Source organism: Danio rerio, chromosome 5 (assembly GCF_049306965.1).
Source record: "Danio rerio strain Tuebingen ecotype United States chromosome 5, GRCz12tu, whole genome shotgun sequence".
Classification (NCBI taxonomy): Eukaryota; Metazoa; Chordata; class Actinopteri; order Cypriniformes; family Danionidae; genus Danio; species Danio rerio.
This window is the reverse complement of record NC_133180.1, coordinates 3,116,766-3,133,061: the sequence shown is the minus strand read 5'-3', so window position 1 is coordinate 3,133,061 and position 16,296 is coordinate 3,116,766. Positions and strand designations below refer to the sequence as shown.

General features: G+C 35.9%; 1 protein-coding gene across 2 annotated transcripts in view; it reads left to right on the top strand.

Moving 5' to 3' along the window:
- The window catches only part of ca4a (carbonic anhydrase IV a), a 42,215-nt gene extending 31,200 nt beyond the window's left edge, over positions 1–11,015 (top strand). The window contains exons 4-8 of one of the 2 annotated variants that reach the window (XM_073950440.1): positions 497–642; positions 3,303–3,395; positions 3,484–3,550; positions 5,082–5,245; positions 9,014–11,015. In XM_073950440.1, coding sequence (XP_073806541.1) covers positions 637–642; positions 3,303–3,395; positions 3,484–3,550; positions 5,082–5,245; positions 9,014–9,193 — 510 coding nt within the window. In that variant the 5' untranslated portion in view covers positions 497–636 and the 3' untranslated portion in view covers positions 9,194–11,015. The remainder of the gene's footprint in view (positions 1–496; positions 643–3,302; positions 3,396–3,483; positions 3,551–5,081; positions 5,246–9,013) is intronic. The other variant, NM_001114407.2, reaches the window with a different exon arrangement.
- Positions 11,016–16,296: the final 5,281 nt, after the last annotated feature.

Below are 16,296 nucleotides of genomic sequence, written 5' to 3'. Positions count from 1 at the left end.
AACACCTCTCTTGAGTATGCGCGCTCAACCCCCCCTCGGCGCTTTACAATACGCGCGCCACAACACAGCTGATCAGAACGCGCGCGACAGCACCGCTATTCAGCACGCGCGCGGCGACAACACCCGCTTTAGGTTCGATCATTTCCATCTTTTTTTCATCTCCGCTACTAGCAGCACACTCCATTTCCGCATTACTGGATCTGTAGCGACAACAGACCGCAAAGGATTATGGCCACGCCGGGGCTGATGGGAAATGAAGTTTCAGCTACCTCCCGTTCGCTTCATTCGCCTGAGCAAATTTTCTCAGAAGACCTATAGTTTTACCGAGTCATGCGACTTCGGTAATATCGAAAAAATTTAATATGACGGTATGACGGTATGGTTTGTCCTCTCAAGTATGACGGTATTTACAATACCGTTACATCCCTACTCTTGAATGGCTGACTTTAGCTGTTTTCTCTCTGTAATGACTGCGGTTTTATCGTCTTTGCTTCAGTTCAGGTCAGTATTCCTGTCCCAGCCACTATTTCTGGAGGAAATCTGGCAGAACCATATAAAGCTGTGCAGTTTCACCTGCACTGGGGCATCAGCAGCGGCCCAGGCTCTGAACACACCATTGATGGAGAGCAGTATCCAATGGAGGTCAGAACAAAAACCTTATTCATCTGCATTCGTAAAGACAGAGCTGTCATAAGCTCAGGGGTTGTTAATAGAGGGCTTTTGCTTTGTTGATCCCACGTGTTCACATTGAATCAACTTATTTTTACACCAATCATGTTAAAGTGACTTTTTTCAAGATGTAAAATAAGATTCTGAGCGCGATTGTGCTTTGTTTTTCTAAAAAAAATTTTTAAAAATTTTTCTAGAACTTATACATTTGGCCTACTAATTTTTGAACCGATATTCTAAGTTATTTTGCTATATTAGCTCCAGATTTGGCTTCAGTACTTACTAATCTAATGTATATGCACAAATATAATATTGTATAGCTTCCTATAGAAAATATTCATTTAAGTGAGAGATTTGTTGAGGGCATACTTATATATGCAGAGCACTATATATATATATATATTTAACTTTTGTAAACAGCAAAAAATGCTAAACATCACATGAGAAAACTATTACAACATATTAAAATGTAAAATAAATAGTTGAAGTCAGAATTATTAGTGCCCCTGAGTTATTAGCCAATAATATAATTAAATATGATAACTTTCCCTCAACGAGACAACAGAACTGAACATTAATAAACTCATGCTCACCTTTACAGTGGGAATCACAGCTCACTTGTGTCTGGTAGCACCAGTCTGTCAGAGAGCAAATCACAAATATTAAATACACACACATCATTTTGCATTAAAACATGATTTTTGGCAACCTCTGTTAATCATTGTGCAGCATATATGATCAATATTAGGTTTGTAAATAAATCAGATTTATTTATGGAACTCTGTAATACACAGGATTATAATAATTGTTATTATTTTATTATTATATAGTGAAGTCAGAATTATTCGCCCCCTGTTTATTTTTTCCCCTTTTTCTGTTTAAAGGAGAGCAGATTTCTTCAACACATTTCTAAACATAATAGTTTTAATAACTCATCTCTAATAACTGATTTATTTTATCTTTGTCATGATGACAGTAAATAATATTAGACTAGATATTCTTCAAGACACTTCTATACAGCTTAAAGTGGCATTTAAAGGCTTAACTAGGTTAATTAGGGTAACTAGGCAGGTTAGGGTAATTAGGCAAGTTATTGTATAATGATGGTTTGTTCTGTAGACTAGCGGAGAACAAATATTGCTTAAAAGGGCTGATAATATTGACCTTAAAATGGCTTTAAAAAAAAAAAAACTGCTTTTATTCTGGCCAAAATAAAACAAATAAGACTTTCCCCAGAAGAAAAATTATTATTAGGCATACTCTGGAAATGTCCTTGCTCTGTTAAACATCATTTGGAAAATTTATAAAAAACAATATACAAAGGGGGGGCTAATAGTTCTGACTTCAACTATATATTTCAAAGCATATATTTCAAATATGTAATGTAATGTGTATTTATTTAGCGCATTTATTGTGTATGGTCATACACCCAAAGCGCTTCACAATCTCTCCACACGACCACCAGTGTGCAGCACTTGGATGATGCAACGGCTGCCACAGGACAACGGCGCCAATGTGCTCACCACACACCAGCTATTGGTGCAGTGGAGAGACAGTGATAGAGCCAATTCAGTGGATGGGGATGATTGGGAGGCCATGCTATATTTCAAATATATTTTTAAAACATGGCCAATTCAAATGCTATGAATGTATTACATGAGATGTTATATAAAACTTTTAATGTGAATAACACACAAAGAAACACGGTCATACTTCATGTCAGTTTTGCTTCTTCAGTTTTCAGCTGGCATATTATTGTTAGTTTACAGAAATATTAAGCTATTTTTAAAGAAAAACATTGAATCGTGAAAGTCAAGCATTGCATTGAAATATGATTCGAAAAAAGAGACTAATCTACCATTGTTATTCCATTTGCTTTAATTTGTTCCTACACACCTTTAATTGCATTTTAATGAACTGAGACCACATTTGATTTACATAATGAATTACATTAATATCTCTTTACACTCTAAAAAATGCTGGGTTATTTCAACCCAATTCTGGGTGTAACACTGACTAAACCAGCTCGTGGGTTCTGAATTAAATTAATAAGACCAATGTGTGTCCTTATTTTACCATTTGGGTTTAAATAAGCCAGCATCTGTTAGAGTGTACTGTTAAAATAAGGATTAATTCATTTTCCTTCAGTTTAGTGCCGTATTTATCGCCACAGGGGAATGAACCACCTAGGATTAATCAACATAAGCATATTATTATTATTATTATTAAAAAACATATAAACAAATGGGCAACACAGTGGCACAGTAGGTAGTGCTGTCGCCTCACAGCAAGAAGGTCGCTGGTTTGAGCCTTGGCTTGGTCAGTTGGCGTTTCAGTGTGGAGTTTGCATGTTCTCCCCGCATTCACGTGGGTTTCCTCTGGGTGCTCTGGTTTCCCCCACAGTCCAAACACATGCGCTACAGCTGAATTGGGTAGGCTAAATTATCCGAAGTGTATGAGTGTGAATGAGTGTGAATTTGTGTGTATGGATGTTTCCCAGAGATGTGTAAAACATATGCTGGATAATTTGGTGGTTCATTCCGCTGTGGCGACCCTGGAATAATAAAGGGACTAAGCCAAAAATAAAATGAATGAATGAATTTAAATAAAGTCTCATTTTCCTGTCTCGCCAGCTGCACATTGTGCACATGAAGCAGAAATACATCCGGATTGAAGACGCTCTCAAAGACCCGTCTGGAGTGGCTGTGCTGGGATTTTTCTATGAGGTCTGATCTGTTTCAGCTTTAAAATGAATGAATTAAAGTTTCTGATGTTATATTTTGACTTTATACTATCGTCATTGCTATCTGGCAGGTGTCCAGCACCACAAACAGAAAATATGACCTGTTCGCACACGCACTGCGCAGCGTACAGAACACAAGTAAGACCAGATATTACACACTTTTATTACAGCATTTTTTTCCACAATGTTTATTATTATGCTTTGCGTTCAGTTTTTACATATTAAAATAATTATAATATGACTTGGTTTAAATACATGCATTTCATATACTTGTGCATATATTTGCATGCAAAAATGCTGATGCTGCAAAAATACATTATAATGATTTCCGAATGATTATGACTGGAGTAATGATGCTGAATATTCAGCATTTTATCACAGAAATAAATTACAATTTACAATATATTCATTTACAAAATAGTTATTTTAATTTGTAATAATATATAAGAATATTACTGTTTTCGTTGTATTTTTGAAAACATAAATGCACTAAATAAATCAAGGCATAAAGTGACATTTATAATTTTACAAAAGATTAATGTTTCAAATAAAACTTTGTAATAATGAAAAAAAAAAAAATGTCACAATTTCCCAAAAAAATTAATGAGCATTGATACTAATCAGGAATGTTATTTTAATTAACATATTATAATGATTTCTTAATGATCACATGACTCTGAAGACTGAAGTAATGATGCTAAAAATGCAGCTTTTCATCACAGAATTATATGACAGTTTACAATATATTCATTCAGAAAAATGTTATGTTAAATTGCAATAATATTTTACATTATTGTTATTTTACTGTATTATTGAATAAATAAGTTTTATTAATAAAAAAATAAGTCACAATTTCCAGAACAAACGAAGGAGCAACTGTTTTCAATTATAATAACAATCATCATCAGGGCTTAATTTGTGTGAGGGCACCTCATATTACCCCTCCTCAACCACCCTCCTCCCCCATCCGCTGTTCACATTTACTTTTTTCCGCAACTCCCCAACCCTTTTCCCTTTCGTCCGCGACAACCCTGCTGCTCTTTACCATGGTCCGCAACTTGGCCGGATCCGTTACCCCGATCTGTTCCGGGACCTCGCAATTCACAAATTAAACACTGATAATAATAATATAATGAAGGCTAGCCAGCTAGTGAAGTGCTATGCAGGTAAACCTCACTCCTCTGACCTCAAAAGGTGTTCTGGCGACATTAGAGGCCATGGTCTTTAGTCTCCTTGTTAGATCAACCGACCCCCATCAAAGAACCACTGTATCGATTACCGGTGCAGTAGGACCGGTGGGTTACAATAATAATAATAATAATAATGATAATAATAATAATAATACAGGTTATTTTAATCATCAAATCATATTAATATTTCACAATATGACAGTTTTTATCATGTTTTTAATGAATAAATGCAGCCTGCAGATATTCAAAAACATATGACTGTTGCAAAAACCTCAAATTTCAGAACACTAAGATCTATTAGAAATATTTATCATCTGTTTTTCTCTATTTTTTCAGCTAGTGACATCACTGTAAGGGGTGGGGTTAGGGGTGGGGTTAGGTGAGCACATTAAAAAGCATTGAATGCAGCTCAGATTGCATCTGCACCGAGTCTGCAGGCAGACCCCTCTCCATCTAAATAACTGTTTTCATACACACAGATGGCAACACGACTCTTCGTAAGATCTCTCTGAATCAGCTCATCCTGCCTGAAGTGAACATGACCAATTATTACCGGTATGACGGGTCACTGACCACACCGGGATGCACCGAGGCTGTGGTGTGGACGGTGTTTGAAAAGCCCATTCCCCTGGACAGTGAACAGGTACTGAAACACTGATACCGCCTACACACATTATTCACACACTTACTGTTTACCGGAGTGTGCTTTTGTGCTGCTCTTGACTGGTTTTAATAATTGATTTATTGATTTCGTCAACTATTCATCATCTACTCAACATTTACTCGTCAATTACTCGTCATTTACTCAATTACTCATCGATTGCTCAACATTTACTTAACTATTCGTCATTTACGCAATTGCTTGTCAATTATGGGTCATTAACTCAATTACTCATTATCTACTCATCAATTACTCTTCATTTAGTTGTCTTGTTGTTTACTCAATCACTTGTAATTTACTTAATTACTTGTGATTTACTTGACATTTAGATTTACTCGTCATTCACTCAATTACTTGTGTTTTACTAGACATTAAGATTTACTCGTCATTTACTCAATTACTTGTCCATTACGAGTCATTTACTCAATTACTCATCATCTACTCATCAAATACTTGTCAATTACACATCATTTAGTTGTCTTGTCATTTACTCAATTACCCATCATCTACTTAATTTCTTGTCCATTTCGGTCATTTACTCAATTATTAATCATCTACTCATCAATTACTCGTCAATTGCTCTTCAATTAGTTGTTTGTCATTTACTCAATTACTCATCATTTACTCACGTACTCGTACATTACGGGACATTTACTCAACTATTAATCATCTATTCATCAATTACTCGTCAATTGCTCTTCAATTAGTTGTTTGTCATTTACTCATTTACTCATCATTTACTCAAGTACTCGTACATTACGGGACATTTACTCAACTATTAATCATCTATTCATCAATTACTCTTCAATTGCTCTTTAATTAGTTGTTTGTCATTTACTCATCATTTACTCAATTAATTGTCTATTACGGGCAATTTACTCAATTACTTATCATCTACTCATCAATTACTATACATTTAGTTGTCTTGCAATTTACTCAATTACACATCATTTACTCAATTACTAGTCAATAATTTGTCATTTACTCAATTACTCATCATTTACTCAAGTACTCGTACATTACAGGTCATTTACTCAATTATTAATCATCTATTCATAAATTACTCGTCATTTACTCTTCATTTAGTTGTTAGTCATTTACTCAATTACTCATCATTTACTCAATAACTTGTCTATTACAGGCAATTTACTCAATTACTTCTCATCTACTCATCTATTACAATTCATTTAGTTGTCTTGCAATTTACTCAATTACTCATAATTTACTCAATTACTAGTCAATCATTTATCATTAACTTAATTATTCATCATTTACTCAATTACTCATACATTAAGGGTCATTTACTCAATTATTAATAATCTATTCATCAATTACTAGTCAATTGCTTTTCAATTAGTTGTTTGTCATTTACTCAATTACTCATACATTACAGGGCATTTACTCAATTACTAATTATCTATTCATCAATTACTCGTCAATTATTCTTCATTTAGTTGTTTGTCATTTACTCAATTACCCATCATCTACTCAATTACTTGTCTATTATGGACAATTCACTAAATACTTCTCATCTACTCATCAATTACTATTCATTTAGTTGTCTTGCAATGTCATTTACTTAATTACTCATCATTTACTCAATCACTTGTGATTTACCTGTCATTTAGATTTACTCTGCATTTACTCACCATTTCATAGTTTACTCGCCATTTACTTAACTACTTGTTATTTAAATTTACTACTCATTTACTTGACATTTACTCAAATTTTTGTCATCTACTTAATTGCTGATGAGTATTTGAGTAAAGGACGAGTATTTGAGTAAATGATGCTCATCAATTACCTGTAACTTACTCAATTACTCATCAATTACTTCTCATTTACTCAACTACTCTTCAATTACTTCTCATTTACTCAAATTATCATAATTTACTTACTCGAATTTACTTGTGATTTACGTGCCATTTATTCAATTACTCGTCATTTACTCAATTACTCACCATTTGCTCAATTACTCCTCATTTACTTGTCATTTACTCAATTACTCACCATTTACTTAATTATCCTTCATTTACTTGTCATTTAGATTTGCTTGTCATTTACTCAATTACTCATCATTTACTCATCAATTACTTCTCATCTACTCAAGTACTCTTTGATTACTTCTCATTTACTCAATTTGTCATCATTTACTTAATTACTCGCCATTTACTTAACTACTTTCATTTAAACTTTCAATTTTCAACTACGTCATTTACCTAATTACTCAACAATTACTTGTAATTTACTCAATATTTATCAATTACTTATTATTTATTTGTCATTTACTTGAATTTACTTGTGATTCACTTGTCATTTATTCAATTACTTGTCATTTACTCAATTACTCACCATTTACTCAATTACTCACAATTTACTCAATTACTCACCATTTATTCAATTATTTCTCATTTACTTGTCATTTAGATTTACTTGTCATTTACTCAATTACTTGTCATTTATGTCATCCACTCAGTTATTCATCAATTACTTGTCATTTACTCAATTTCTTAACAATTACTTGTAATTTACTCAATATTTATCAATTACTCATTATTTATTTGTCATTTACTTGAATTTACTTGTGATTCACTTGTCATTTATTCAATTACTTGTCATTTACTCAATTACTCACCATTTACTCAATTACTCACAATTTACTCAATTACTTGCCATTTATTCAATTATTTCTCATTTACTTGTCATTTAGATTTACTTGTCATTTACTCAATTACTTGTCATTTATGTCATCCACTCAGTTATTCATCAGTTACTTGTCATTTACTCAATTTCTTAACAATTACTTGTAATTTACTTAATATTTATCAATTACTCATCATTTATTTGTCATTTACTCGAATTTACTTGTGATTTACACGTAATTTATTCAATTACTTGTCATTTACTCAATTACTCACCATTTACTCACTCACAATTTACTCAATTACTCACCATTTATTCAATTATTCCTTATTTACTTGTAATTTAGATTTACTTGTCATTTACTTAATTACTTGTCATTTATGTCATCCACTCAGTTTATCACCAGTTACTTGTCATTTACTCAATTTCTCAACAATTACATGTAATTTACTCAATATTTATCAATTACTCATCATTTATATGTCATTTACTCAAATTCACTTGTGATTTACTTACCATTTATTCAATTACTTGTCATTTACTCAATTACTCAAAATTTACTCAATTACTCACAATTTACTCAATTATTCCTCATTTACTTGTCATTTACTTAATTACTTGTCATTTATGTCATCCACTCAGTTTATCATCAGTTACTTGTCATTTACTCAATTTCTCAACAATTACTTGTAATTTACTCAATATTTATCAATTACTCATCATTTATATGTCATTTACTCAAATTCACTTGTGATTTACTTGGCATTTATTCAATTACTTGTCATTTACTCAATTACTCACCATTTACTCAATTACTCACATTTTACTCAATTACTCACAATTTACTCAATTATTCCTCATTTACTTGTCATTTAGATTTACTTGTCACCTGTTTACTCAATTACTTGTCATTTATGTCATACACTCGGTTATTCATCAGTTACTTGTCATTTACTCAATTTCTTAACAATCACTCGTCATTTTTTCAATTACTCTTCCTTTGATCAATTATTTGTCGTTTACTCAATTTACCCATCAAATACTAGTCAGTTTACACATTGTTTACTCATTATTTACTCATCCTTAACTTTGTGTTTCTTCAACCAGCTTCAGGCTTTCTCCTCTCTGAAGTTTCGCGATGGGAAGCCGATGGTCGGAACGTTCAGACCCGTTCAGCCTCGTAACGGGCGAGTGGTTTATCGGTCCAGCGGTGGGACTTTATTGGTCAGTGTTTTCCTTCTGATGGCTTCCGTCAGCACAGCATTCACCATAACCAGACTCAACTAACTTCAACATTCCCAACCATCACCAGCACAATGAGTCCTCCACTCACCAGAGCACCAGCAGGACAACCACAGAATAAAAAATTACAGGAGCAGAACTGCATGAGTAGATGACCATAGCTCTCATAGCTGGACTAAAAACATCCGTGGAGCTCTGACGGCTAGAAAATGCATGACCTTTACTATTATAGATACACACACAGCAGTCTATATTTGTGAGGCCAAAGTGTTTTGATGTGCATTACAAACACTCACAACGATGATCAGCTCTCACAAACACTGATGACACTGAGGTCAAAGGTCAGTGAGTCAAATAGATAAGAGAGAAACCAGGCCAAGTAAACGCATTGCATTCATATAAACTAATTAACGTTATGGTCAGGGCTTGACATTAACTTTTTTGATCACCAGCCACTGTGGCTAGCAGTTTTCTAATGTTACTGGCCACTCTGCATTTTCACTAGCCACGATTTTGTTGTTGGGAAAATGCATTTTATATGCATAAATATGACTAAACCTACTTAATTTAGATTTTGTGTTATGTACACATGCCTCATTCATTTAAAGGTGCAGTAGGTGATCTGCCACAATGCTAACAGCTTAGCATAAATCTCTGAATTACAGTCCCTCCCCTGCCATCTAGAGCCACGCCTCCTGAAACACGAGCACCGCAAAAAAACCCTCTCTCATGTGTTAAAGCGACTAGTGCTTGTCCGGCAGCGTGCAAGCCAAACTGACATGCTATTTCAGAGTGAATATTAGAGTTGCATGATAAACAATATAGGGAGAGGCTAAGCGAAATATCGGTATTTACTTGTGTTTTGTTGTTAAACTAATTAAAATCTGCATTATCGATGCTGTAAAAGGACCTTATGAAACTGAAAATAGTCTTATCAATCTTTCATCGGAAGATTTTAGTGGCTGAACAACACTTCTGTGAAGATATAAGCCATTTGTAACAACAACATCTAACTTTACATCAGCTTTGCGTGAAGCTAAAACAGTTTTAAAACAGAACATTACCTGTCTAAGAGAAATCCTTCAGCCATGGTGTCATCCTTTCTCCAGCATGCAAAGGTAACTCCAATATTCATTCGGGTTTTTAAAAAGTTTTGATTCAGCATGCTTTTACAGATCGTGCACGCCTGCTCTCTCGTGAACGCGTAGCGGTCGGCGAAGCTGCGTACAAACGGCTGCGCAGTTGTTCAAATCTGCATTTGCTGACAGACAGATTGGGCTACTTATCGGAATTATCAGAGATGACGGTCCGACTCTATTTAATTGGATGAACATTTTTTTGTTTTATGCCTTACCCAAAATATAAAAATACATTTAAATACATTTAGATCATTTACTTTAATCATTACTATTAGACTGTGAAGAGACTTTCAACCAGCTCAACAACAAATGCTTCTGAAGATAATCACCTACTGCACCTTTAACTGTTTTGTGTTGTGTTTGACCTTGCTCAATGACCATGAGCAAATAGGTTGTGGTTCAAATTGTTGCATTGGAATTGGCTCTTATTTCACATGACTTTTCAGGACTCAATATTAAGGATTTACCAGTTTTTTTTTCTGGCGACACAAAAAATAAATAAACAAATACTAATTTACAAATTACAAAATACAAATTACTAATTACTTCTTAGCTACAATTTTTAATCAATTAAATTTTTTAAAAAACAAGCTAAACATAGCTGTTTACATGCACTTTTTATTCAACAAAATCTTTCTTTAAAAAAAAAAAAAGATCTAAGATTTTACAAATAACTATTATCATGTATCTAAAACTATGCACAGTAGTCTGTCCAGGCTAAAGGTCCAGTTAAACCACCCGTCAACTTTACATAAATGGGAAGTTAATCTCCTATTAAAGCAATGTCATTGTAAAGGATGATAATTAAACCATATATATATATTAGTATATATTTAAGTGTAAGCAAAGGAAAGCATACCGTGTCATAATGAAAGTATGATCATGTGCACACAGTTACCGTTAGCCCTATTAATAATCTGTTCAAAGAATGATAAAAAGTGAACTGCTGCTGCCTACAAAAAACATCTAAAGCTTTTAAAAGCAGCAGGACTGTGAGTGCACGAGCTTTGTCCAGTCTGTTTCAAAGAGAACTGATTGCACAAATTTGCAGACATTTTTGCAACCCAGGCTCATTCTGAAAACGTAGTTCTGTGGAAGTTTCTGGAGGCCGCGAAATACGTCCCGGGAGGTATGTGTTTGTGCAGTTTTTGTTTTTCGCGAATCCGCGAGAGGCCGCTGTGTGCGCTTTTTCGTATCTCGAATGTCTCTCACGAGTGCCGTTCGCGCCTGTGCTGTTCTTAAGTGAACCCACCAGGGGCCGCTGTCTGACTGACTGAATGATTGACTGCGCGACCGGCCAATCGGCCGACCCACCCACCTCCTTCCCTGAACCCAACCAATTTTACCGATTGACCTGCCCGCCCGCTCACTTCCCTAAACCCGAGCAACAATTTAGAAAAGCCCTCGTCTGATTTTTTTACAACGTTTTCAGATTTCACCACGTTCTCACCCTGTTATGAACTTGTTCGCTTTATTTTTTGGATTCTGTTTTTGTCTTACCTGATTTTTGGAACCGCTCTTCCCCGGACTCAAACCCGGTCGCTGTGGTCAACTCCTCCTCTCTGCATCTGAAGTCTGCTGACGTACACGATGAGCTGACTGGACAAACTGGTTGTGGCGGGAAAGCCCTCCACACGGAGGTAAGCGGTCAGCCGGTAAGCGGAAAGGGAACAGCATCATACCGCCCTGTAGCGTTCGCTTAAAAAAATTAAATGCAGCCATACGTACCTCCCGGGACGTATTACGCGGTGTCCAGAAATGTCCACGGGACTACGTTTTCAGAATGAGCCTGGGTTGCATGTTTGCTTCGCACAAGGAAACGGGAGTGTGTAAGCTTTTTAAACTCTCGTGCCCATCAGCCGTGTGCGTGATACTAAAGCCCTGATCAGTGAGAAAGCCTTGAAAAAGCCTACGTCTCACCATGCGCGTGATCATCCTCTCATTCGTTATTCACCTGCTTTCTTTTTCAGTCGTGCTGCTTCTCGATAAACTACAATTAAAAATGATTTTTAACCAGAAAAAGTGGCTAGTGGGAGCGGCTCTCTTACCTTAAAATCTACCCGCATTTGGCAGGTTGGCAGGTGTTAATGTCAAGCCCTGGTTGTGGATATTTTATTTGAGCATTTTTAATAGTAGAATTATTATTTTTTTGGAGGAAACGACACTGGAATAAAACTAATTATGCTTTACTTGAACACAAATACATTCATATGTACATACAAAGCAATACACTTACAACCCAAATCAGAACAAGTTGGGACAGTATGGGAAACCGTAAATAAAAAAAGAAAGTAGTGATTTCCAAATTTACTCTGACTTGTATTTCACTGCAGACAACAAACATTATTCAATGTGTTCCTTATGATTTCTATAGTCTTTTCCTAAATGAGAATCCCATCTGCCTGTTTACATGACAGTCGCATTGTCACATGTCCCATCTATAGCTGATTTATTTCCACATATGAAGGAGACCTGAAACCCACCTCTGAATATCCGAATGCATGCCTTTTTTTCGTGTTTACAGTCAAAGATCAGGGGTCCGTTGTTCGTACGTGGATTACTTAGTTAGCTGCATTTGGTTATTGACGATTTGACACGATCCAGGATCGTTTCGTTCTTTAAAGCTGATCCGAGAGTTGTTGTCATAGCAACAGTTCTGCTAGCTCAAACCTGGTCGGAAGCAGGCTCGATTCACATAAACAGAATTAGATAGGCTCAGTTTAAGCAAAGATAATACTGAAAGTATGTACCAAATTCTGATATTTTTATGTTTTATTTAATATTATATGTTTATTTAATATGACGTGATGTGATGCTTCATAAAAGTTGCAAGCGTCTTTACCAATATCCAAATGTTTTTGTAAACATCCAGTTATTCTTTACACCGATTAAAAACCGGCTACTATAATACTATAATAAGAAAAATCCGCTCTAACTGTAAAACTAAATAAACTGCTCTTGACACATGAAAGGGCCAAGCATGCAGCCCACAACAAGGTGTAAAGTTATTGCATGTCACATTTGACAAACCGTGTACTGTGATTTAATTTAGCTCACATGGATGATTGAATATTAATCAGATGATGTCATTACGCTGCTGTGCCGTCAGCCAATCATTGCATTGCTGATCATGATTTCGAGGATGGATAGATCAGTCCTCTACAACACACACAGCGATCTCAGATCAGTTCATCCAGACATTTGATTCACGAACTTGTTTGAAGAACCAAATTAGCCAGAAATCAGTTATCAAGAGGAACAGATCCAGGATCTGCCAAATCATCTTAGATCATTTAAGCAAGCTACGAAGAACGGACCCCTGATCTGATCTGTGTCACATATGAGCAAAAAAACGAAATTGGGTCACGTTTAACTGGCAGTGTAAACGGTGTCATATTGTCTGCAAAACAAGTCCAAGTAAATTTAGAAACCACTTCTTTCTTTTTTATTTGTGTTTTCCGTACTGTCCCAACATTTTCTGATTTGGGGTTTTACAATAACAAAGTTCAAACAAAAGTTAGAAGATTAACAACAGAAACTAATTTCCAATCACAAAAAATGGAAACCTTTGTCCTTCTGATAAGTTAAACTATAATGCTCTAAATGACAATACTTTTTATTTTAATTCAGCAAGAAACGTTATCAGGGCTTTATAGAATAAAACAAATATTATATAAAGATATTTTTCCGATGCTGTGTATTATTTAAACACTCTGGCATACACACACACACACACACACACACACACACACACACACACACACACACACGCAGTCCCTGAAACAAACATGAAAGAAAACTGTAAGTGATTATAAAAACTTAGCTATACCTGCAGTTCTTCACACACACATACATACACATACACACACACACACACACACACACACACACACACACACACACACACACACACACACACGTTTTGTTTATTTTCCATTCATTTCATACTGTCCAAAGCGTATATAGTATTGCCCTCACCCCACCCTACCCCTAAACCCAACCATCACAGGAGTCAGTGTCCAGCTTTACTCTCTGATTAAACTCATCCTCTGTGATTTATAAGCATTTTGAGAAATGAGGACGTCACCAATGTCCTCATATTTCACCTCCTTTTTGTAATACCTGTGTCATACCCATGTCATTATACAGATTTGTGTCCTGATATGTCACAAAAACACACACACACACACACACACACACACACACACACACACACACACACACACACACACACACACACACACACACACACACATACACACATACATAAGTCCCTGAAACAAAAATAAAAAAAGTAAGTGAATTTAAAAAGTTAGCCATACCTGCAGTTCTTCACACACACACACACACACACACACACACACACACACACACACACACACACACACACACACACACACACACACACACACACACACACACGCAATATTTGTTGTGTTAAAATGAGCCAGAATTGATTAAAGTTTCACAACATTTACGCGCTTCAAGAATACTAAAGTCTGATGTTCAGATGCTGTAGAGTCTGTGCTGCAGTCTGAAAGAGGACACATGACTTGTGTTTATAAGCTTCTGAGAAACACAAACGCACTCAATATTATTAGTATTTCGAAACACTACGAATCCGGGAAACGTGCAACCTCCATAGTCATGAGGCACATCGATGTTATCTTATTTTTTTACACATGAATATGTATGTATGTTTATGAACATTGTGCTCGGTAATTTGCATTGTGGCTTGAAGAATCTGAACACTAATGAACTCTGGACACTAAGCATCACTGCGTTTCTTTGCCTGTGCACATTCAACATTTATTCTTTATTATTGCTGAAAATATGTAACCTGAGATTTGATAAGTAACTGCAGTAATGATATAATGACGATGTACTGCTGAAGATGTGGACAATGCATTCCTGTATGAAAATAAACGTGTTTACTTTTTAAATCAGAGTCTGGTCTTATTTTTTTTCTGCAGAAAACCAGTTCAATCATTACTTGTCATCATTGCTCTTTGCTCTTGGTGTGGTTAGCTTTCACACTGCAAAGTTTCTAATCGGACCAAAAGAGCAAAAACAAGTCACGTGTGAGTAAACTCTCCTCACATTGGTCAGAGTGTCAGGGTTTATTTTGCAGCGTCTCGCTAAGCTGTCAGGAGAGGTGGTGGTTTGGTGGTGATTGACAGGGTGTGCGTGCGCGGTGGGGAGGGGTGGGAAAGGTGCGCGACGATGCCTATTTGAGGACCGGGAGAGAGACCGAGATTACCGGGAGATCATCACTCGTTTGCGGGCATCCGGAGACTCGCGAAACTTCCCGCGTTACTCATAATTCTCACTTCATATAGCCGTAAGCCTATTACATATCCATAAAACACTGTGATGTAACCGCGCTCGGATCAGATCGCTTTCTCACTGCAATCGAACCGCTCCAGGGTTTGTTTCAATCGAGCCGAGACCACCTCACTCAAGCGATCTCGGAGCGATTACTTTGGCGCGGAACCGAGCGCGATTGCCCTGTTCACATATGCCAAAGGAACCGCGCTAACTGGGCAAACGAGACACGTTCCAAAACAAAAGTGTAGGTGTGAAAGCAGCCTAAGATCAGTGTAGCTGCAGTAACAGTACTGTGTCCAGATATGAACCCTGAATGATAATCCTGAAAAATATTATTAACTGACAAATATTGTTTTAGTTGGTCATTAATCAATGATTCAAAGACCTTTGCTAAAATCGACAGTCTGAAGATAGGACGGTAATTATTTGGGTCTGCAATATCTCCCCGTTTTAATAATGGGGTAACCACAGCAGATTTCCACATTTTAGGTATCACATTAGAAGTGAGACTTAAGATAAATAAAGAGGCTATAGGTTCTGCAACTAGATCAGCTGCCAGACGTAAGAAATACGGGTCAATTTGATCAATTCCTGGAGATTTTTTCATATCTAGAGTCTCCAAAGCTTTATGGACCTGTGAGACAGTGATAGGCAAAAACTTGAACAAATGTGAGGAGCTGT